The 24,149-nt window shown below is 38.5% G+C and overlaps 2 protein-coding genes across 2 annotated transcripts in view; one reads left to right on the top strand and one right to left on the bottom strand.

The window, feature by feature from the left end:
• Nucleotides 1-24,149, top strand: part of LOC129768332 (uncharacterized) — a 48,551-nt gene that overhangs the window by 20,240 nt on the left and 4,162 nt on the right. The window lies entirely within an intron of this gene.
• The window catches only part of LOC129768330 (F-box only protein 25), a 49,692-nt gene continuing 38,242 nt past the window's right edge, over nucleotides 12,700-24,149 (bottom strand). The window contains exon 6 of the mRNA XM_055769904.1: nucleotides 12,700-24,147. Within this exon, the coding sequence (XP_055625879.1) occupies nucleotides 23,937-24,147 (211 nt within the window). The 3' untranslated portion in view covers nucleotides 12,700-23,936. The remainder of the gene's footprint in view (nucleotides 24,148-24,149) is intronic.

Raw genomic sequence — 24,149 nt, 5'->3', positions numbered from 1 at the left:
TTAATCTTGACCGTGCTAAAGGATCGAAAATTCCACTAGATACAGGCTACTACCGCAGCAGGGAAGGCAGCAAGGTGATGTCTGATAATAAACAATATCAATGTCTAATCGGTGCGTTGCTTTACGTGGCTGTCAATACAAGACCAGATGTATCAGCAAGCGTTGCGATTTTGAGCAGGAGAGTAAGTGCTCCAACGGAAGCAGATTGGGTGGAGTTGAAAAGAGTGCTTGGGCAAGCGACAATTGGATGGATCAGCCGCAAGCAAACTTCAGTGTCTCTATCGAGTATGGAGGCCGAATATATAGCCTTATCCGAGGCTTGCAGAGAAATTTTGTGGTTACGAAAGCTACTTGCGGATTTCGAGGAAACACAGGAGGGACCGACCACTGTGCTGGAAGATAACATCAGCTGTATCGACTTCGTCGCAATCGACCGTTCTTCAAGACGATCAAAGCACATTGACACTCGTCTACATTTCGCGAAGGATTTGTCGGAGAAAGGCATCGTAGCAGTAGAATATTGTCCGTCGAAATCGATGATCGCCGACATTCTGACCAAGCCATTGGGTTGTGTTAAACAGAAGCAGTTTTCGGAGATGTTGGGCTTAACGAAGTCTGATAACCGCTAAAGATATCGAGGAGGAGTGTAGAAGTGCGATATCTTTCCCTCGAGTCTGTGTCGTGGCGAAAGTGTGGCGAGGCGAAAAGAAAAAATGCATACCTTTCAACTGTATGAACTTTGTTTCACATAATATCAGTTACAAACCATACCGTACAAATAAACGACGTGTTTTCTATGTGCTCTGTTTTTTACACCGGCCCACGCGGTATCCGAAAAGTCCCGTCGTTTTGTGCTTGGCCGTCGGAGTGTTGTCCACCTTGCAATCTGTCCGGGAGTGTCGGTTTTGTTTCTCAACAGCCTACAGAAATCAACATTTTTAATCAAATTCGCTTTGAAAATTCGAGGGTTACTTTTTTCTCATACATCCATAAACCTTATTAGTGACCATTTTGAAGGGCTACTCCCCCACATCTAACGTATACCAAAACCCCTTCTTTCCACGGTAATATGTAATTCCTTCAATTTCATAAATCAGTTGTAGATAGTTCGAGAAGCAAAACCGCACATTAAACTCATTATAGTTTCGCGTTTCAACTTACCCCGTCCTACGGGACAAATTCAAACAATGAAAACTAAACATTTTCAAAATTGATATTTTTCGAATTGTGTGAATCTTTATTTTTTATCGAAAGTCATCTGTCATATCTTGTATATGCTCCACGCAGATTTCAATTTAGTGATTTTTTGAGATAAATGATGTTTTGATGTTTTCGTTAGAACAAACCGCGTGTTCTTAGTTGAAGCCCATGTACATAGAAATTCAGTTTTTCTAGTACTTTACCTGACTGTGCTCGTTACGAAACTAAGGGTGCTCATTATATGCAAATATTTGACTATCTTTGACACATAAAATTTGATCAACGTGTACTGAACAAACATATTCGATACAAAACACGACAAGCGAATATTCAATTATTGGATGCCTAAAATATTTTTTCGGTCTGCTCTTCGAACCTATCGGTACAGGGTTAAGTTACCTTTAATATTTCAGTCGATTTTTTTACCATGTTCGATGTTTGACATTGTTTACCATTGTTGAAAATTGAAGAGTAACAAACAATAAAGTATTTATACAAATATCAAATCAAAATTTATCTGTCAAAAAGTATCGGATATTTCACCTCCGGACAAACAGACTCGATTATATGTGATTAGATTACATACAATTTTGGACTGAATTATATAATACAGTTTGAATTTTTTTTTTACATTCCAAATACAGGGTCTTTCAGATTAAAAGCTCACGCAACAAATTCTAATAACTTCTACAAAAGTGAACCGTTTTTTTGACGTAGGACTACGTCTAACCGGAAGATATAGGGGGTGAAATGGAAATCTAGGCACTGAACAAGTAGGAAAAAATGCAAGATTTGGAACTCTTATAACTCGAGCATTTCTCAATAGATCGCAAAGGTTTTTGCATCAATTGATAGGAAATATATCTACGCATCTATCATAACGAATAACATTTCATTTTTCTTGAGATAAATAATTGAATAATTGTGAAATATCAAGCATTGTCAAAATGCACTATGTGCCCATTTTTGATTGGTCCATTTTGTGCTCCTCAAATCGTACCGACCAAAACGGGCAACCAGAGCAGCAGCGAAATAGAATGAAGCACGATTGGAAAGAAAAAAAAATGAGGGAAACATTGGTCGCAGTCTCACACATGCGTAATTCTCTAGCCAGCCAGTCAGCTTAAAAATCCCCGCTCCGCTGCCGTAACGATCATTCTCATCCAAACCGTACACTACATCGGTTCGCATCACAACACATCAACAAACCAACCCAAGCAGCCATGCCTGGACATGGTAAAGGAGGAAAAGTGAAGGGAAAGGCAAAATCCCGCTCGAACTCCAGATCAAGGTTTCAGCCGCCGGAGTGATCGAGTTAGCTGGCAAAGCTGCTCGCGACGATAAGAAAACCTGCATTCGGAACAGAACACATTCGGTTCGGTGGACATCAAGACAACAGGCAGTTGCAGCGAGTGGCGAGTGGCAAACGCAATCGCAAAACGGCATCAGGTAGCAGAAGAAAAAAGTTTGTTCTTTATACAAACTGCTTTGGTGGCAAATCCAGAACAAGGCGGCATCGAGGGCGTTCGAAATGGTTTTTTTTTTCAAAACCACGAGTACTAAGTTTTCTAAATTGGAACCATTCCATAAAACAAGGCGCTTTTCCGGGCCATTAAACCTTCCAAAAAAGAGTTTAGGAAATAAAGTTCAATGCTTTCTAAAACATTATCCAAAATAATAATAAAACACAAATTGATGTTATCATAATTTGTTTGCCAGGATCTGATGAGTATGTGAATTTGGCAGTTGTTCTGAGCTTATTGATAGTTGGGGACTTTCCTGATTATTCAATTTTCACCAATTCTTAAATTGTTTCCAGATTGAAAGTACAGTAATCTACAATTAGTTCGACATTTAGCTAATTGGACGGACATGTAATGCGACCTATTTAGTTGGACATTTTTGTAAACATAGAGATCCAAATTATGACCCCACATTGAAAGTCGACACTGTACCACTGTCATCGCAAATGTTCAATTACAGGTTAAAATTACCTCCAATCCGATACTGAGTGGTGGTAATGCGACGTGCCATTGAATGTAATTTACTGTAAAATATGTCACAAGCTGGATGGGAAGAAATTTTCCAACTGTGAAAGCTGTGGCGAGTGGCAAATGCAATCGCTAAACAGAAAGGTTTAGCCGAACAAGATGGGGATATCGAGTGATAACAAAACAATAAACTCTTTAGATTGAAGATAATTTTGTGATCCTGAAAAGGACCCTTTTTAGCCTACATGTGAATCCAACGAGTGAACAAATCGTAATGAATGTATTTTTTTGCCATCGCTCCCTTTTAACGCTCATTCGTTCGTCTCGTTGGACTCGCCCCTCTGGCTGAGTCTGCCGATTTGTCTCTATCCTGTGAGTGTGTACCGCTAGAGTATAAAACACGCGGACCCCAAAAAAATATCTTATTTTCTTTCAAACCGTAAACCCGTGTGGTTGTACGGCATCGGCATCGTGGACGTAACAAAGGAGGACAAGTTAAGGGAAAGGCAAAGTCTCACTCGAACCGTGCAGGTCTCCAGTTCCCTGTTGGTCAGATTCACTGATTGCTCCGCAAGGGTAACTAGGCCGAACGGATTGGATCCGGAGCACCAGTATACCTAACAGCGATTATAGAGTTTCGGCCGTCGGAGTGCTCGAGTTAGCTTGCAAAGCTGCTCACGACAATCAGAAAACCCGCATCAAGAACAGAGCAGCTTCGGTTCGGCGCTCATCAAGGCAACAATTAGTTTCAGTGAGTGGCAAAGTGTTTCTCCGGCACGTCGCATTAAATGTAATTTACTGAACAACATGTCACAAGCTGGATGGGAAGAAATTTTCCAACTGTGAAAGCTGTAGCGAGTGGCAAACGCAATAGCTAAACAGGAAGGTTTAACCGAACAAGATGGGAATATCGAGTGATAACAAAAACACAACACCAAAGGTTCTTTTCAGAACCATCAACATATTCATAAAGAGTAAACAGTAAACTGATCCATTTTTCAGGTAGATTTTCAGGTTCACGTAGGAGAAGAAAATTAAACAACATATTTAAAATATATCTTTAATAAAAGCTGTCCCCTTTGTATAGTCCTACGTCACTCTGGTTATGTCCCTGACATTACCCACCCGTCTTTTTTTTATTTAAATCGTTTATTTTTACAGGCTCAGTTACATAGGTTTAAAGGAGCCGAACTCCTTACTGTATTGTTACTAGTATATATACATTTTTCCTTAATTCTAATGTTAATAATATAGGAAACCGATTACTCGCGGTCAACTCGAGTTTAGAAGGGTGACATATTTTCTTCAGGAAAAGGAGGGGATATGAGGATATGTTGACAATGATCACACTCACACTCTCAATCACACTCATCACACTCATCACACTCAATTCTTAAACCTATCTTATATCTAATATGTATTTACATTTCATCTTATTCTTAAGAAGGGATCCGATCTCTCACAAAGGAAAAGGAAAAGGAAAAACTAAGGGTATGAGGACAATCACACACGAAGATCGATAGCTTTAAGGAATACATATATTTGGGACATGTAATCAAGGTCTAACCGAGCCAACACGTCTCTCACCGGCACCATGGGCTGCCTTCCTCGGGCCCGAAGGGTAACTACTAAATTCGATCTGGCGACAAGATACAGCTCGCACGACCAAACAACGTGCTCGATGTCGTGGTAACCTTGGCCACAAACACAAAGATTGTTGTCGGCAAGATTAATACGAAAGAGTAGCGCATCTAACGAACAGTGATTGGACATGAGTCGGGAGAAGGTGCGAATAAAGTCCCGACTCAAGTCCAGACTTTTGAACCATGGTTTAAGGCTAACCTTAGGGATAATCGAGTGGAGCCACCGGCCCAATTCATCTTCGTTCCAGTTGCGTTGCCAGTTAACTATGGTATTTTTACGGACTAAAGAATAAAATTCATTGAAGGCGATTTGACGCTGATAAATATCGCCTTCAATTGCACCTACCTTTGCTAATGAGTCAGCCCTCTCATTACCCAGAATTGAGCAATGTGAAGGGACCCAGACAAAGGTAATGACATAACAGCGTCTGGATAAAGCACTCAAAATTTCTCGTATTTTCTCAAGGAAGTACGGCGAGTGCTTTTCCGGCCGCACTGAACGGATAGCTTCGACAGAGAACACAATGTAATAGTGTTCAACAGGTCGTGAGGCGACGCTGTCCAGCGCCCAGTGTATCGCTGCCAATTCAGCAATATACACTGAGCAAGGATTCTGAAGACTGTGTGAGGTGCTAAAAAATTCGTTGAACACTCCAAATCCTGTGGACTCATTCATAGAGGACCCATCAGTAAAGTACATATTATCACAATTGATATCCCCATACTTTGCATCGAAGATCGTTGGAACGATCCTCGATCGAAGATAATCTGATGTTCCATGGATATCCTGCTTCATGGACAGATCAAAATGCACAGAGGAATTGATGTAGTCAGGAAAACAAACACGGTTGGGAATATACGAAGAAGGATTAACCTGCATGGAGACGAATTCATGATATGAGCTCATGAATCCAGAATGAAAATTTAGCTCGATCAGCTGCTCAAAATTTCCGATAACCAATGGGTTCATAACCTTACACCGGATGAGGAACCGAAGAGATAATAAATTGAAGCGATCTTTTAGTGGGAGTAGGCCTGCCAAAACCTCGAGACTCATGGTATGCGTTGAGGTCATACATCCCAACGCGATACGGAGACAAAGATACTGAATTCGCTCGAGTTTAATGAGGTGTGTTTTGGCAGCTGATTGAAAACAGAAACTGCCATACTCCATCACTGAGAGAATAGTTGTTCGATACAACATTATAAGATCTTCGGGATGGGCTCCCCACCAGGTGCCGGTAATTGTACGGAGAAAGTTTATTCTTTGTTGACATTTTTTACTCAGATACCTAATATGGGCCCCCCAAGTACATTTAGAGTCGAACCAGACCCCAAGATACTTGAATGACATAGCATGAGTGATCGGTTTACCCAAAAGTTGAAGCTTTGGTTTTGCTGGTTTATGCTTCCTAGAAAAAACCACCATCTCTGTTTCCGTGGAGAATTCGATCCCTAGCCCAATGGCCCAGGTTGAAAAATTGTTCAAAGTATCTTGTAAGGATTTTTGAAGGTCGGATTCGTTTGATCCTACGACAGACACCACTCCATCATCTGCAAGTTGTCTAAGGCTGCAATTTTGTGTAAGGCAATTGTCAATGTCGCTTACGTAGAAGTTGTACAAAAGGGGGCTTAAACATGAGCCCTGGGGGAGTCCCATGTAAAAGACCCGACCTACTGCCGAATCTCCGTGAGAAAAGTTCAAATGTTTCTCACAAAGCAAGTTATATAACATATTATTCAATAGAGGTGGCAGACTCCGAGATTGTAATTTGTCTGACAAAACCTCTATTGAAACAGAAATCAAAGGCCCCCTTTATGTCCAAGAATACTGAAGCCATTTGTTTTTTTTTTCGGCGTAAGCCATTTGAATTTCTGAAGAAAGCAACGCAAGACAATCATTCGTCCCCTTGCCCCTGCGGAACCCATATTGTGTATCTGAGAGTAGGCCATTCGTTTCAACCCATCGATCATCGATACCAGATATTGATTCAGAAGAATTCAACCCATTGGTGATAGAAATTTTGATTGGCAAGTGGTCACTACCGTTGGGATCCTGGATTACATTCCACTTGCAATCTAACGATAGTGAATTCGAGCAAAGCGAGAGGTCAAGAGCACTTGGGTTAGCAGGAGGTTTAGGTACACGTGTTGTTTCCCCAGTGTTCAAAACGGTCATATTGAAGCTGTTACAAAGGTCATATATCAACGATGAACGATTATCGTCGTACGGTTCCCCCCAGGCAGTTCCGTGAGAGTTGAAGTCTCCCAAGATTAATCGTGGCTCAGGAAGGAGTGAGCACATGTCAACAAGTTGCTTGCGGCTAACCGCAGCTCTCGGAGGCCAATACAAGCTGACTATACAGAGGTCTTTGCCTCTGATGTTTGCATGACAAGCAACAGCTTCGATCCCTCCAATAGGTGGAAGGTCAATTCTAAAAAATGAGTGACACTTATTGATCCCCAATAGTACCCCTCCGTATCTGTCATCGCGGTCCAAGCGTATTATATTAAAATCGTGGAAAGAGAGATCATTTTGAGAACGTCCTTGCAATGATGGAAAACAAATTCCGGGTTACAAAATGCATCATTTTGTTAATTTCAAACCCGATCGTGTACCGGAATAGAGGTGATTATCGTCCCGAAGTGGGGAATGCAGTGTTACTATCCACGGAGCGAAAAAAAATTATAAGGAGCTATTCGATTTTTTTTTGCGTGAGCGTTTAATCTGAAAGAACCTGTATGACTTATTTCAAGAAAAAATGTAACCTTTAAACGTTAAGGTGAAATTTAAGTACCTATTATATGTACAGTGTGGTAAAAATGGTGATTTTTGAAAAATTTTCACCAGGAATTGTTTGGATATAGATATTGCAGCGAAATTAAGAAAGATAGAATTTGGGTGTCAACGAACAAATTGTAGAGCGGTTAAAGAACTTTAATTCAATTGATAAAAACAATCAAGTTCAATGTGAATTTCGAGGAAAAAAGAAATAATAATAATAAATAAAATAAATAAAAAATACTTCATTTTCATTTTCAAAATGTTATTTAAATCCACTAGTTTAGATCTTCCGCTATTATATCCTTTACTAAATTTTCTTATCTTTTAAATGGGAGCAACAGAATCGTTTTCCGTGGCGTACTTTATAATGTAGAACCGGTTTGAGGCAACAGAGTCCGAAACAAAAAAAAGTTATATAACTCTGTCATTGTTGAAATTCGAACATATGCATAGAAGGATTTTTTCATCAAATATCAGCGTCTATCACCTCCTTAGATTGTGGATAAATTTATTTCTTTCATGTGAGACAGGTGTTTCCTGACTTTAAGGGTATGAATGAAAAATTAAATTCCTCTTTTATATTCAAATAACAAAAAATATATGCATCAAAAACGATTATTTTTTTTAATCGATTATATACAGGATTCGATTATCTGGAATTCGAAATCCGAAATTGTGTATATAGGGGAAATCAGGGAAAAACCGACACCCCCTGATTTTTTCAGTTAGAATCATTTTTTTGAAAAATTTTCGATGTACCCTGTACATACTTGCATTTCTTACATTTCGAGGTATCTCACATTTGCGGAAGTCACTTTGCTGTCAAAACAAACAACAAAACAGAACCGGCCAGCAAACATGAGACAGTCCATGTAAAATTTCGCTCGTGGAATTTAAGTGTTTATGTCGGAAAATTGTAGAAAATTCGATTCTTTTATGAGCTTAATTCATCGTAGATCATTGCCTGGCCTGGCCCATCGGCACATTTCACGTGGATGCTCACCTAAACTGGGATCTTAAAGCGTCCACATAGTATATAGATAACTTCTTAATACTTTGAAACTATTGTAACAAGTTTTCATTCGTTTCTCCAAAGGTGTCGATTTTACCCGCACTCCCATTTATTTCACCTGAAAACATCAATTTTTGTATTCTATCAAAATTCGAGTACTAATCAAAAAATGATCAACAGATACTGTAGAATGGATCATGAACAGTTGAACTATTTGAAGTTGAAAACCCATGGTAGATCTTGGAAATATGTGGATATCCTTAGGGTGTCGGTTTTACCATGATTTTCCCTAATAGAGTTCGCCCTGTATTTCGTGTTGGGATGCTTCGATGTCGTATTCATTCCCAATTTCCGTGAAAAGCTTCATGTCGTCAGCATACACAAGCACATTGATACGCTTGAGAACTTAGGAGATGTCAATAACGTACGGAATGAAAGGAAGAGGACCAAGATGAGAGCCTTGAGGGACTCCAAAAGTTCAGTATTGCTTCGAATAGTTTAAGAATGCAAGAGATAATGGCGATAATCGAATACTTTCATTTTTCCAAAGGGGTGTCACAAACTCATTCACACAAAAGTCGCCGGTGATGTTAAAGAATAAATAGCCAAGATAATATTTTTGCGATTTTTTCATGATTGATTTGGTTATGTCCGAGATGTGCAGTGCAGTGTGCAGTTGTTTGGTCGTGCAGATAACAAAGGTACGTCCTCACTGTGTCCACTATTTTAAGCCAGCGCTACACGATGCTACGAACACCCTCGAATGTTGGACGCTCGATGATTCGACGCATCGTGTAGTCGACTGACGAGCTACGAACCTCCAATGTCGAGTGTCGAATATTCGCGTTGGAAGGTAATCCGTTCGTTGTGGATTACCTTCCAACGCGAGTGGCACGAGTCAAAGGATTTTTGTCATTCGTTGATTCGACACTCGATGACATTCGATACACCGCTACACGATTCGTTCGAATCTATCTTCGACAGATTGGTTTGTTTACAAGTTTTAGATGAAGGAACTATGAAATTGATTAATAAAATTCAAAATATTCGGCAAAATATTGCAGTTTAATAATGTTAATTTCAAGCATTTTTAATTTACTGCCCGATATCAGTACAATAGCTACGGCAGCAATTTCAATACTCGCATCGTCATCCAGTTTCCTAACGTTTTTGATGGTAAGTAAAAACAATAAACATTCGAATCGAACATTCACTTCACCGTGTAGCAGCACATTCGTCACAACATTTGTCGATTCATCGAGTCAAATGTCTGAGTCCAACATTCGAGTGAAACGTTGGACGAATCGTATAGCGCCCGCATTAGAGCTTCGCAGGAGTGCCTTCAAACAACGTTTGTCGCGGCTGCAGATTGCTCCGCAATTCTTACTATAGGGTCCTGGAGAGGAGAGCTTTCTCCAGGTGTCGAATTCAGTTCCACAAGTGTTGGCGGAATGGAACTTGTATTTGACGTTGATTGGATACTGATGCTATGTGTCTGATTTTCTGCTCGATACGGATTGATGATTTCGCCCTATTGATAAATTTCGGAACCGAGAGGCGATTGGTATTGGCACGTCTGTGTTGATTTTTGTTGTTCGCTGTTGCTGTTTCGCACACATAATGTCGCAAAGTAATTTTAAAAAATAATAAAAAGTATGTTTGCAAATCCATAAATTTATAATTATGGTTCAAAGTTTTATCAAATACAATTATCCTGCAAAAATAATCGAGAAAACAATATTCTCAACAAAAAAATGTAACTAAGTATAAAAGAGGAAGAGGCTTCAGAGAATATAATGCGAAGCTTTCACGAGATCAGATCGACGATTATGAAATCGAGGTGGTCAATGATTTCGTGTTCTTAGGCTCACTGGTGACCGCTGACAATGACACCAGCAGAGGATGACAAAATGGATCAAATACAAGACTAGCGTTTGCAAATGATCATGAGGCGAACCTTCACAACAACTGTAAAACCGGACGGGCATCAAATAAGACGATATTGTGGATATGCAAAATCGTTCAGAGATCGATCGAAAAATCGCGGATACTTTTTAAATGACTCAACATCATTGATGCCCCCTAAGACTCTGTTAGCTACCTCCGAAGTCTGCAGAAACTGCGCCCCGGAATGATATCTCTGGAAGTTTTAAATCTTTTCTTCATGTGTGTGATTTAAAAACATCGCTGCGTTTACACTACTGAAGGCAGTGTAACACTAACGAACACTAACCTGAGCCACTGCATTGAGACTAGATGTGTTCTCGAAAAAAAAAATCAATCAATTTAGTGGAATTAAATGCCTACACAATTAGGTCCTCTTGTAAATAAAATCAGCGGTTTGTAGCCGTTTCATACAGGGACCAGAATTATTTGTCATCGAGCGCGTTTTAGTGACTAAACAAAATCACCAGTATTTTACTTTGGAGTATCGCGTCTATATCCTCTCGCACGATGGTTTTCAAATGTAGAGTGCTTCATTTGTGCTGATTTGCAGTTCAGATGTAACGAAGATGAATTCAATCGGTAGCTCCATGCTCTTGGTTATGGTTTGTCTCGAACCATAGTTTCAAAATTAGACTTGTGTCGGAACTTTATTTGTACCATCTTCGACTCATGTCCAACCATGTTCGTTAGTCACCCTGCCCTTTCGTGTAAAACTGACCGACACCAATGCACTATGGTCCAGGAAGTGCATTTAAGTGAAAATTAGCATCTAGAGCTCGACAGTGATTCTCTAGACAAAAACTGTCTTCGACAAAGTTGTTACATATAATAGAGCGCTCATTTTTATGTTATCAAAAATAGGGTGACCAAAATTTACGATGAAATAAAAAATCTAACTTTTTTATCTTTATAGATGGAGGTAAACATAGTTCGACAATATTGTAGCTCTGGTTATTTTAAGTAACTTTGTGGAACAATATTTCTTTCTATCTCTTCAAATAACCGATATAACGCTTTTTCTCTAGGTTGAGTTAGGTTTACCATGAAAAAAAAAGGTTTTTTTGCTCTAACTTTTATATGTAAAATTCTACATCAAAACTGTCTTTGAATGATCTTTAGAGCTTTCCAATCCACGCATTTTACGGTGCATAACTTGTATGTATCTTAATGCCACTCAAAGTTATTGATGTTTTTTCCCCGAAAACACGACCTTTTCATTTGCTTGTCGTTCTTTTTGGGGCAAACATAATAAAAAATTATTGATAGCATTTTAAAGAGCACATTTGACTCTACATAAGGTGAAACTTTCAAAAGAGTGTTATTTTTTGGATTTGAGTAAATTAAATTTTAAATTATGAGTTTTTGCATATAAATGAACAAGTTGCAATTTTTAAATGCATATAGTAAGCGTAGACTTTAAAGCAGCATCACTTCAGTTCAGTCTTATAATTTTTTTTCATGGTAACCCTAACTCAACCTAGAGAAAAAGCGTTATATCGGTTATTTGAAGAGATAGAAAGAAATATTGTTCCACAAAGTTACTTAAAATAACCAGGGCTACAATATTGTCGAACTATGTTTACCTCTATCTATAAAGATAAGAAAGTTAGATTTTTCATTTCATCGACAATTTTGGTCACCCTATTTTTGATAACATAAAAATGAGCGCTCTATTACTTGTAACAACTTTGTCGAAGACAGTTTTTGTCTAGAGAATCACTGTCGAGCTCTAGATGCTAATTTCCACTTAAATGCACCTCCTGGACCATAGTGCAATGTTTGCGTTTGTGACCTATGTTGTCACGCATGTTTTTCGGTCGTGCGAAGTATATCTAGCCGCCAGATCAAATTTCAAAAATCCGAGTAAAAGAACCCAGCCTAATATGCTATAATTCCAATTGAAGAAATGAACTGAAATTGGACAATCTTTTCATTGCAGAGCAAATGAATTTTGATATTTTTTTTTCTTCAGTATTCTAAAATTCATTTTATTATTCTAATGTGGGTGGAGACGAACACAACGATATGAAGACACCTCAAATCTTACCATCTTACTATTGTTGCATGATGTGTTCGCTATATTCTTCGTTCGGACCAACATACCAATGAAGACAACTTGAATATTATATCTAAAATATATTTATTCCTCAGACGTGTTTCTGATGTAAGAAATACATAGTATATTATAATTATTAATCTCTTTTTACGTCTTTATTTTAACTAACTTTCCTTGTGGCTTTTGTTATCTAGCGCTTTTAGCAGTCAACATTCCTGAATTTATATAAACATTTCTAACAGTTAGGGATGGTTATTTATTGGTATGATTGCAACTGTTTTTTTCACTTCCACTAACAGCGCAAAATGTATGGTGAATTAACTTGTCGGGCATCTACATATCAGCATAATGTTGTCGTGTACTATGGGTTATGAAATAATGAAATCGAAGACACATCATATTATTAGTACTCATGCTTTGAATGATACTACAGCGGCACAAAGACAATACAACATCAAATAGGTATTCCGTGATTATAGAATTTTCGATTCAACATTGTTTAAAGGAACTGTTATAGCTGAATACCATGAAAATACTAACTATCATACGTAAAATGTTCGTACCTCTTTCCCTGCTTACATATCAATAATCTTGAATTTCAAAAACGACTCAATTCTGTTTCTATTCATTACATCGCTCAACCGAGTGTAAATATTTTATTACTGCCCTAGAGTATAGATACTAGTAGATAAAAAGAACGTCCAAAAAGAAATATATTAATAAATATATTCATACTTTAGAAATAGTGTAACTTATACCGAATCCATTTAAAACACCATTTTTTATTCGTATAATTAATATTAGTACACACAGTGTTGTTTGTGAGATATCTCGTGTTCGCATTTTATCACATATCTTGCTTTACTTCACGTAGAAACTGGGACTTAGCAATGTCCTGTAGTCGCAAAAAAGCATCACATATTCAGCTTTCTCTAGTTGCATGTATTTCTCTCGTCAATAGTGTGTTACAATTGCCACGGAAGTAACTAAATTTGGTGAAGTTTGTCTGTACGATGGAAAATAAAACAGGAATTTCGCATGTACACATTTTTATCAATAGCACAGACAGATTCTGATGAATTGTTTTAGATGCCAGATAATTAAGATAATTAAGTATGAAATATCCACGTCTAATAACCAATGTCTCTGATGGTGATTATCTGGCTTGGGGAAGCGCCAATGGACGCATTCTTGTTCTCCCGATGTCGAAATTTGCGTTCTTATTTAACCAATGCACTCTTCTAGACAGACTGAATGCAGCCACAAGCTATTTTGCATCAATATCATCACTTCAGTTCTGGACCGATTACACGAAAGCGATGGATGACGTCCGTTGGATGGAAAATTAAAACTCGTTGGTCGCTGCTACTGCTACCCGCTGCAGATGATGAGATTCGCGGTTATGCCGGAACGTTGGCCTTAGCGTATGAGCTCTGCTTCGCGGTTAGAAAATGAATTATCTTTTCGGAAAGCAACTGCGAATTTTATACGATTTGACTGGCGGTTGAATCATAAGTGGAGGGGCTTACGATGCAATGTTTCGCTAGCATTCAAATTATATTCCGCTGTTACTCTGTTCGCTCCTTTCGGTACAATTTAAGGAGCACAAATTGAATCAATCAAAACTTGACATTGGAAATTTCAAAATTATCCAATTGTTTATCTCAAGGAAAATAAAATGTTGTTGATTATGATAGATGGCTAAACATATTTCCTATCTATTGAGCAAACATCTTTACGATCTATTAAGAAATGCTCGAGTTATAAGCATTCGAGATCTTTCATTTTTCCTGCATGTTCAGTGTCTATATTTTCGTATTACTCCCCATACACAGTAATCGTTCCCTAACTGATCCTAGTTTAACTGGTCTGCTTTTTAACTGGGCGAACGTTAACTGGACCTTGGGCCAGTTAGAAAGCAGAATTTCGTAAACAATCGACGCCATATCCAAATACAAGATTTGCTATGAAGAGCATTCGAATGTAATTTGAGATGTTATGAAAACTGACATTATTTTCGCATGACAAAAACATTGATTAAATTACAGAAAAATAATTTTCTCAAATTATATTTCATACCTGTTGTCGCACTCAATGCGAAACTTCAATTGGAAAACTTTTGTTTATCCAATTTCATGATCAACGCGAATCAAACAATTCATTGAAGTTCCCCTCGATTTTATTTGACGTTTTACATGCCGGACCAGTTAAAACGCGAATGTTGATAACTGGTCTTCCCTTTTCCCCCAGTTAGCGAATGTTTACTGTAGTCCTGTTAGACGTAGTCCTACGTCAAATAAATATAATTGTTGGAGCTAATATTCCATGCGAAACCCTATTATCCAGATTTATTTAGCTCTATCTTTATACCACGGAGGCATATAGAGCACAATTTCCAGCTGCCCTCCGCCATCGTGAGCAAATGTGGATAGTAAATGCCCCACCTCTTGTTGTCCACGAGGACTTTGATGATGATGGAGCATTTCGAGAGTGAGAGTGAGCACCGATCGAGGGTTATACCGATATATACAATAAATAATGCAGATCGGGTTTAATTTGTTGCCTTGTTTTGATATTCGTATGCAGCAGTCACAGTCATTCATGGCAATACCCTAAAGCCCTCTTTTCTGTCTCCTCGAATGGTTCAGATCCGAATGTTGAAGATCCGATACGAACATATACTTTCATCATTGGCAGCCTCCTAATGTCTATCTTTAATCGATCAATTCTATACGACGTCTCTTCTGATATTGTTTTATTTTAATTTTAATATCGGTTATTTGAAGAGATAGAAAGAAATATTGTTCCACAAAGTTACTTAAAATAACCAGGGCTACAATATTGTCGAACTATGTTTACCTCTATCTATAAAGATAAGAAAGTTAGATTTTTCATTTCATCGACAATTTTGGTCACCCTATTTTTGATAACATAAAAATGAGCGCTCTATTACTTGTAACAACTTTGTCGAAGACAGTTTTTGTCTAGAGAATCACTGTCGAGCTCTAGATGCTAATTTCCACTTAAATGCACCTCCTGGACCATAGTGCAATGTTTGCGTTTGTGACCTATGTTGTCACGCATGTTTTTCGGTCGTGCGAAGTATATCTAGCCGCCAGATCGAATTTCAAAAATCCGAGTAAAAGAACCCAGCCTAATATGCTATAATTCCAATTGAAGAAATGAACTGAAATTGGACAATCTTTTCATTGCAGAGCAAATGAATTTTGATATTTTTTTTTCTTCAGTATTCTAAAATTCATTTTATTATTCTAATGTGGGTGGAGACGAACACAACGATATGAAGACACCTCAAATCTTACCATCTTACTATTGTTGCATGATGTGTTCGCTATATTCTTCGTTCGGACCAACATACCAATGAAGACAACTTGAATATTATATCTAAAATATATTTATTCCTCAGACGTGTTTCTGATGTAAGAAATACATAGTATATTATAATTATTAATCTCTTTTTACGTCTTTATTTTAACTAACTTTCCTTGTGGCTTTTGTTATCTAGCGCTTTTAGCAGTCAACATTCCTGAATTTATATAAACATTTCTAACAGTTAGGGATGGTTATTTATTGGTATGATTGCAACTGTTTTTTTCACTTCCACTAACAGCGCAAAATGTATGGTGAATTAACTTGTCGGGCATCTACATATCAGCATAATGTTGTCGTGTACTATGGGTTATGAAATAATGAAATCGAAGACACATCATATTATTAGTACTCATGCTTTGAATGATACTACAGCGGCACAAAGACAATACAACATCAAATAGGTATTCCGTGATTATAGAATTTTCGATTCAACATTGTTTAAAGGAACTGTTATAGCTGAATACCATGAAAATACTAACTATCATACGTAAAATGTTCGTACCTCTTTCCCTGCTTACATATCAATAATCTTGAATTTCAAAAACGACTCAATTCTGTTTCTATTCATTACATCGCTCAACCGAGTGTAAATATTTTATTACTGCCCTAGAGTATAGATACTAGTAGATAAAAAGAACGTCCAAAAAGAAATATATTAATAAATATATTCATACTTTAGAAATAGTGTAACTTATACCGAATCCATTTAAAACACCATTTTTTATTCGTATAATTAATATTAGTACACACAGTGTTGTTTGTGAGATATCTCGTGTTCGCATTTTATCACATATCTTGCTTTACTTCACGTAGAAACTGGGACTTAGCAATGTCCTGTAGTCGCAAAAAAGCATCACATATTCAGCTTTCTCTAGTTGCATGTATTTCTCTCGTCAATAGTGTGTTACAATTGCCACGGAAGTAACTAAATTTGGTGAAGTTTGTCTGTACGATGGAAAATAAAACAGGAATTTCGCATGTACACATTTTTATCAATAGCACAGACAGATTCTGATGAATTGTTTTAGATGCCAGATAATTAAGATAATTAAGTATGAAATATCCACGTCTAATAACCAATGTCTCTGATGGTGATTATCTGGCTTGGGGAAGCGCCAATGGACGCATTCTTGTTCTCCCGATGTCGAAATTTGCGTTCTTATTTAACCAATGCACTCTTCTAGACAGACTGAATGCAGCCACAAGCTATTTTGCATCAATATCATCACTTCAGTTCTGGACCGATTACACGAAAGCGATGGATGACGTCCGTTGGATGGAAAATTAAAACTCGTTGGTCGCTGCTACTGCTACCCGCTGCAGATGATGAGATTCGCGGTTATGCCGGAACGTTGGCCTTAGCGTATGAGCTCTGCTTCGCGGTTAGAAAATGAATTATCTTTTCGGAAAGCAACTGCGAATTTTATACGATTTGACTGGCGGTTGAATCATAAGTGGAGGGGCTTACGATGCAATGTTTCGCTAGCATTCAAATTATATTCCGCTGTTACTCTGTTCGCTCCTTTCGGTACAATTTAAGGAGCACAAATTGAATCAATCAAAACTTGACATTGGAAATTTCAAAATTATCCAATTGTTTATCTCAAGGAAAATAAAATGTTGTTGATTATGATAGATGGCTAAACATATTTCCTATCTATTGAGCAAACATCTTTACGATCTATTAAGAAATGCTCGAGTTATAAGCATTCGAGATCTTTCATTTTTCCTGCATGTTCAGTGTCTATATTTTCGTATTACTCCCCATACACAGTAATCGTTCCCTAACTGATCCTAGTTTAACTGGTCTGCTTTTTAACTGGGCGAACGTTAACTGGACCTTGGGCCAGTTAGAAAGCAGAATTTCGTAAACAATCGACGCCATATCCAAATACAAGATTTGCTATGAAGAGCATTCGAATGTAATTTGAGATGTTATGAAAACTGACATTATTTTCGCATGACAAAAACATTGATTAAATTACAGAAAAATAATTTTCTCAAATTATATTTCATACCTGTTGTCGCACTCAATGCGAAACTTCAATTGGAAAACTTTTGTTTATCCAATTTCATGATCAACGCGAATCAAACAATTCATTGAAGTTCCCCTCGATTTTATTTGACGTTTTACATGCCGGACCAGTTAAAACGCGAATGTTGATAACTGGTCTTCCCTTTTCCCCCAGTTAGCGAATGTTTACTGTAGTCCTGTTAGACGTAGTCCTACGTCAAATAAATATAATTGTTGGAGCTAATATTCCATGCGAAACCCTATTATCCAGATTTATTTAGCTCTATCTTTATACCACGGAGGCATATAGAGCACAATTTCCAGCTGCCCTCCGCCATCGTGAGCAAATGTGGATAGTAAATGCCCCACCTCTTGTTGTCCACGAGGACTTTGATGATGATGGAGCATTTCGAGAGTGAGAGTGAGCACCGATCGAGGGTTATACCGATATATACAATAAATAATGCAGATCGGGTTTAATTTGTTGCCTTGTTTTGATATTCGTATGCAGCAGTCACAGTCATTCATGGCAATACCCTAAAGCCCTCTTTTCTGTCTCCTCGAATGGTTCAGATCCGAATGTTGGAGATCCGATACGAACATATACTTTCATCATTGGCAGCCTCCTAATGTCTATCTTTAATCGATCAATTCTATACGACGTCTCTTCTGATATTGTTTTATTTTAATGGCGTTAACGTTCCCCTTTGGAACTTTTGCCGTCCCATCGTATGCATTAACTAGCGTCATTTATGATTACTAAGTTGAGATTTATTAAGCCAAATAACACGCCTTGAATGTATTCCGAGGGGCAAGCTCTAGAATACGCGTGACCACAGTGCAAGTCGAAGGAAATTTCTTTGACGAAAAATCCCCCGACCAGAACGGGAATCGAACCTGAACACCCGGCATGAGAATGTGAGACGCTAATCACTCGGCCACGGGTTCTTATATTGGAGAAGTGTGTAATACGCACTCCTTAAGCGGGAATGGATTTATCTTGACCGTGCTCTTAGAAATTAAGGCGACAACTACGTCAGTACGTAGATTAGTTAACCCTCAGTCATCGGTAACCGTTCTGTTTTTTAGATACTGAATAACAAAAGTGCTAAGAATTTTATTTTCTAGGGCGCCCAAATTATAAATTTCCAATCATACGGTGTTAAATGGCCCAGCAGAAGTGTAGTATGCCCAGAAGCTGGTTCTCTCAGAGACTGAAAAGCTCAGAGGAACAGCTTGTATGAATAAGAGATTCCATCAATCTATTCTCTTCATGCCCACCAGCGAAGAGAATAAACCGTTTCTCCGGTGAGCGTGTTCTCCCAGTATTCGTGCATTAATTCTCCAGTCCGTGCTCTTGTTTTCTGCATTCTCTGAGCACATAATATAGATGCCAGATGTGAAGACATGTTTCCGTTTTGAAGACACTTAATTTTGTGAAAACATACTGAGGTCATTTCAAAGTATGTGAAAACAATTGTTGGGTGATTTATCGAACATGATTTAGAAATATCGTGATGGTTTGCTCATTTTTGTTCATTATGATTACATTTGAAGACATTTATTCGTGCCATGCAGAGATATTTGAAAAAATCATCTGGCATCCCCCACATACAAGCTATTTATCTCGTGAGAATGTTATCCGTCCGAAAGCGACCAAATTGCCCCGATCGAGGGTATGCTGCACTGCCCGATGGTAAGCTGATGCGGAAAATGTCTAATTGAGAAACAAATGAATTCTTTCTTACTGTTTTCTTCATCTGAGATATCCACTGGGAACTCAACTTAATAAATATGACTCACAGTTATCGCCTTTGAATCGGTTTCAAGCAACAATAACCTTATAGAAATGATGTAGAAAATTATATCGAAAATCGCTTCCAAAGAAAATTCCAAACACACTCGATCCATAGCTGCGGTTCTCCAACTCCCGGCCGCACTGATTTTTACCAAGTCCTGTTCCACCTGTTCCAATCTTCTCGCTCGCTGGGCTCCTTTCCTTCTTATCCGTACCGGATTTGATGCAAACACCATCTTTGCAAGACTGCTGTCCGGAAATCTGGCAAAATGCCCTGCTCGTCGCACTTGTCCAGCCTTGGCGACTTTATGGATGCTGGAGTCGCCGTAGAGTTGAGCTAGTTCGTGGTTCATCCTGCTTCTCCATACTTCATACTCCATACTCCATACAACCGGTCGAATCAGGGATTTGTTCATGGTACACTTCATACGGGTTCGAAGTTTGTTTTACCTTAAGGATTTGCGGAGCTTATAGCAGGTACGACTTCCGCTGAGTATGCGCCTTCGAATTTCACGGCTGTTGTTGTCAGTTGTTATCAACGAGCCAAGGTCAACAAAAAAATCCTCGACCACCTCGAGCTCGTCACCGTCGATCACAGCACTGTTAACAAGAAGGATTCTGTTATGATCAGTCATTTCTGCTAGACGTATTTAGTCTTGGATGCGTTGACCCCAAGCCCAATTAACTCTCAAAGACTCAAAGACTTCCGACAGATCGCCCGGGATCCGCACACCGTTCATCGTTGCCTGGATAAGACTTGTCTGCTTTCGAGGAAGGTTCGGAGGAGGTTCGTCCATGATTCTCCATAGCTGTTGTCGGTCGATTGTATTATATACGGCATTGGAGTCTACGAAGATGTGGTGCGTAGCCTTATTTTCGCAGCTGCTGTAGTGTAAAAATCTGGTCGTCAAGCAACCGGGCGTGAATTCGGCCTGATAACTTTCCACAAATTCGTTTACTATTGGCGATAGACGGCGAAAGAGGATCTGAGACAGGATTTTTTAGGCACCATTCATGATGGTGATTACACGGTAGTTCCCACAATCAAGCTTGTCACCTTTTTTTTTATAAATGGGCAGATTATCCCATCCTTCCACTCCTCCGGTAGTTGTTCTGTGTCCCAGGTCCTAACTATCAACCGGTGTATATACCTGGACCCGGTTTCCCGTACCTTCCTTGAAGAGCTCCGCTGCGAGGCCATCCTTACCAGCTGCTTTGTGGTTCTTCATGGTTCTAATGGCCTCCTTAACTTCACCCGGGAGTGGGGATGGTACATCGTCGTTATTCATTGCACCGGGGTAGTCCTCTTCAACGCCGTCTAGGTCTCCTGTGTGCGCCTGAATCAGGTGTTCATCGTAGTTCTGCATCCATTTTTCGTTCATCTCGCGTCCGTTCGTCAATATGCCTCCTTCCTTGTTCCTGCACATTTCGGCCCACGGCACAAAGCCTTTGTGTCAGGCGTTTAGTTCCTTGAAGAACTAATGCGATTCTCGAGAACGATTAAGTAGCTCCATCTCCTCACACTCTTTCTCTTCCAAGTGGCGCTTTTTTTCACTAAAGAGATGTGTTTGCTGCCTTTGTTGCAATTGGTATCGTTCCACGTTTTGTCTGATAATTGCTGCCTTCAAGATGTTCCAGCATTCATCGGGGGAGCAGCATCCAGTTTGTCTACACGCAGTAACGCAGATTCAAGATGCTGCGAATATGTCGCAGCGACGTTCGGCTTCTGTAGTCGTCGTAGGCGGTATCGTGGTGAGCGTTGATGTCTTATGTTATTGACGACTGACAGTTTAGAACGCAATTTGACCATCAGTAGGTAGTGGTCTGAGTCCATGTAAACGCCACGACGTCGATGATATCTGAGAAGTGCCGACCATCGTTCAAAACGTGATCTATTTGTGATTGTTTGCTGAAGTGATCTCCTGGTGTAACGGTATTGTAGGCTGTGCTGGAAGAAGATACTAAGTATGGCCATGTTCTTGGAGGCACTGAACCTACCAATTACCGAACTCCTGAACTGATCTGAACTCCTTCTCTTGGTCGACCTGAGCATTCAAATCACCGATGACGATTTTGATGTTGGTTTTGGGCAGCAATCGTATTTCAAATGTAACAATTTATTTCATAGACATGGCTTGAATTTTGCATGTTACACGTTTAAAGCTTCATCATTCTAAACCCATATAAAAGTCTCGAACTTTGCGCTTCACTCCAGCCATACGAGTTTTTATAGACTCCTCAATTACGTTACCGGTAGCTCTGGTCCAGATTTATTGAAAATGCTTCGCAATAATCAATAATCAAAATTGCACCAATGGCTTTCGTTAAAAATAATATTTACAGCATGGCCCTACAAAGGGAAGCAATGATGATCATAGTTTGAATTATAGAGGCTTTAAAATTTTCTTCAGTTCATTTGCTTCTAGTCTCGAAAAAGCTAATTTTGAAAATTAAACTAAACTCTCGACTTTGAGAAGGCCATTTGGAAAACCTCACTGCCGTCTGGTTTCAGCTGGATGGCTGATGAATCGCGAACAACTTATTTCAATAAATTGAGAATGGGCGGAGCTTAAATTGCAATATTTTCTCTATTCACATTGTCCACAGAATGAACGCTGCATCTGCTACTTCTGTTTCATAAAAACGTACCCTTTTTTATTTGACATCATTACGAAAACAATAAGCCCTACGACAAAAAGGTGATGATTTCTTAGGTAACACCAGATGGGTCAACCAAAAGAACGTGCGAGCTAGATACGGGTTAGGTAGAACTGAATTAGACACTTTAAGCGATTTCGTGATTTTAGTGCCTGACTATGCCGGATTTTTAACCCATTAACAACCAAGCTGTAAAAATTATTTTTTTAATGAAAGCCATTGGTGTTATTTTGATTATTATTATTATTATTTTATTTATTATTATTTTGATTACAGAAATTCCAATCTTCAAGAATTATATTTTTCCTCTGTTTCGTTTTCCTGAAAATGACAAAAAATCGAAAAACCCCGAAACAAAAACATTGCCCAAAACCTACATTTTTGTTCTTGTAGGAGGTTTAATCCAATGATTTCTCTCCAACATCTCGATGTGTGTTCTTTTATCAAAGTAATTCTGTAGAAAAGTTTACATGTTTTTGAATTTTATAATGTTTTGTTTTTTGTTAGGTTATGTGAGGTTATATACTCTCCCCACATAGTTGCCTTGAACCGAATTTATTGCCCAGTAAAGTTGAACAAAAATGAATGAAATTGATGGTAAGTAGTAGCTAATAAACTAAGCTATCATCTGATGCCAAAAACTTACCGGTTTTCCAAACAATTTCCTGTCAAAAGATTTGAGATACGTGTACCACAAATGCAGATATAAAATGAACAGTGATTCCGTATTCTAAATGTTGCATGCGGACAGAGACGAACCAGCCTATGGCTAAGTCTCTTAAATGAAGGCAAAAAAATGTTGCGAAGAAACATTGACAAGAACAAACAAAATAAAAAGTACTATAGTTCAATGTTTAATATAAATCTTTTGTGAATTCAATTTCAAACAACGTTAAATAAATCAATTTAGGTACAGCCATAGATTAGCTATGTAAAGTTATGGATTTTTTTTTACGAAAAATAATGAATGATCTAAATATATTCAGCCTATTAAGTTTACCGAGATAATATCAAGCAGCTTGAAATACAATTTGTGTGCTAACTTTTGCGTTCCATTTGCGTTCTAGCTCATAGATTTACACTGCACGTAATTCCTAACTAAAGAGAAAAAAGGTATTTCAGTCTGATGATACGAATACATATCTTCTGGTTTTCCACTAGCTCATAAAAAATTTGAAGATCTCTGTAATAAATAATTCGTGTTTTTCCTCTAATTAAAATTCTTCACCGTGTCACTGGTACTCAATGACGCTGGACTTGGAAGATACATTCTCAGCAGAGCATCAATTCCACGTGTTAATCCACTGTTATTTCCTTTACATCGTGGTATGACAGATATATATTCAATCCGTTGCAATTGATCACACTATGAGCTGCATTAACTGGGCATATAATTCACTGCCTTAATAATAAAAGTTCGTTCCACGATGTTGTTCAAATTACAGAGAGAAGTATTTTAGAAATTGCGCTGGCGGCACCGGTTGTGTTTCGGTGCTATCACTATTACCTGCCTCTCGAATACGCTGCCGAATGTCCGGGTATTGATCTACAATGCACGGATGCCCTGCCGAAGGCCAAAACAAACAACGACAGAGACGACAGAAGGCTAATATCTCAGCATACTGCAATTCCTCAGGTACACCGTAGGTTCT

This window comes from Toxorhynchites rutilus, chromosome 2 (assembly GCF_029784135.1).
Source record: "Toxorhynchites rutilus septentrionalis strain SRP chromosome 2, ASM2978413v1, whole genome shotgun sequence".
NCBI classification, from domain to species: domain Eukaryota; kingdom Metazoa; phylum Arthropoda; class Insecta; order Diptera; family Culicidae; genus Toxorhynchites; species Toxorhynchites rutilus.
This window is presented reverse-complemented; position numbering and strand designations above follow the sequence as displayed.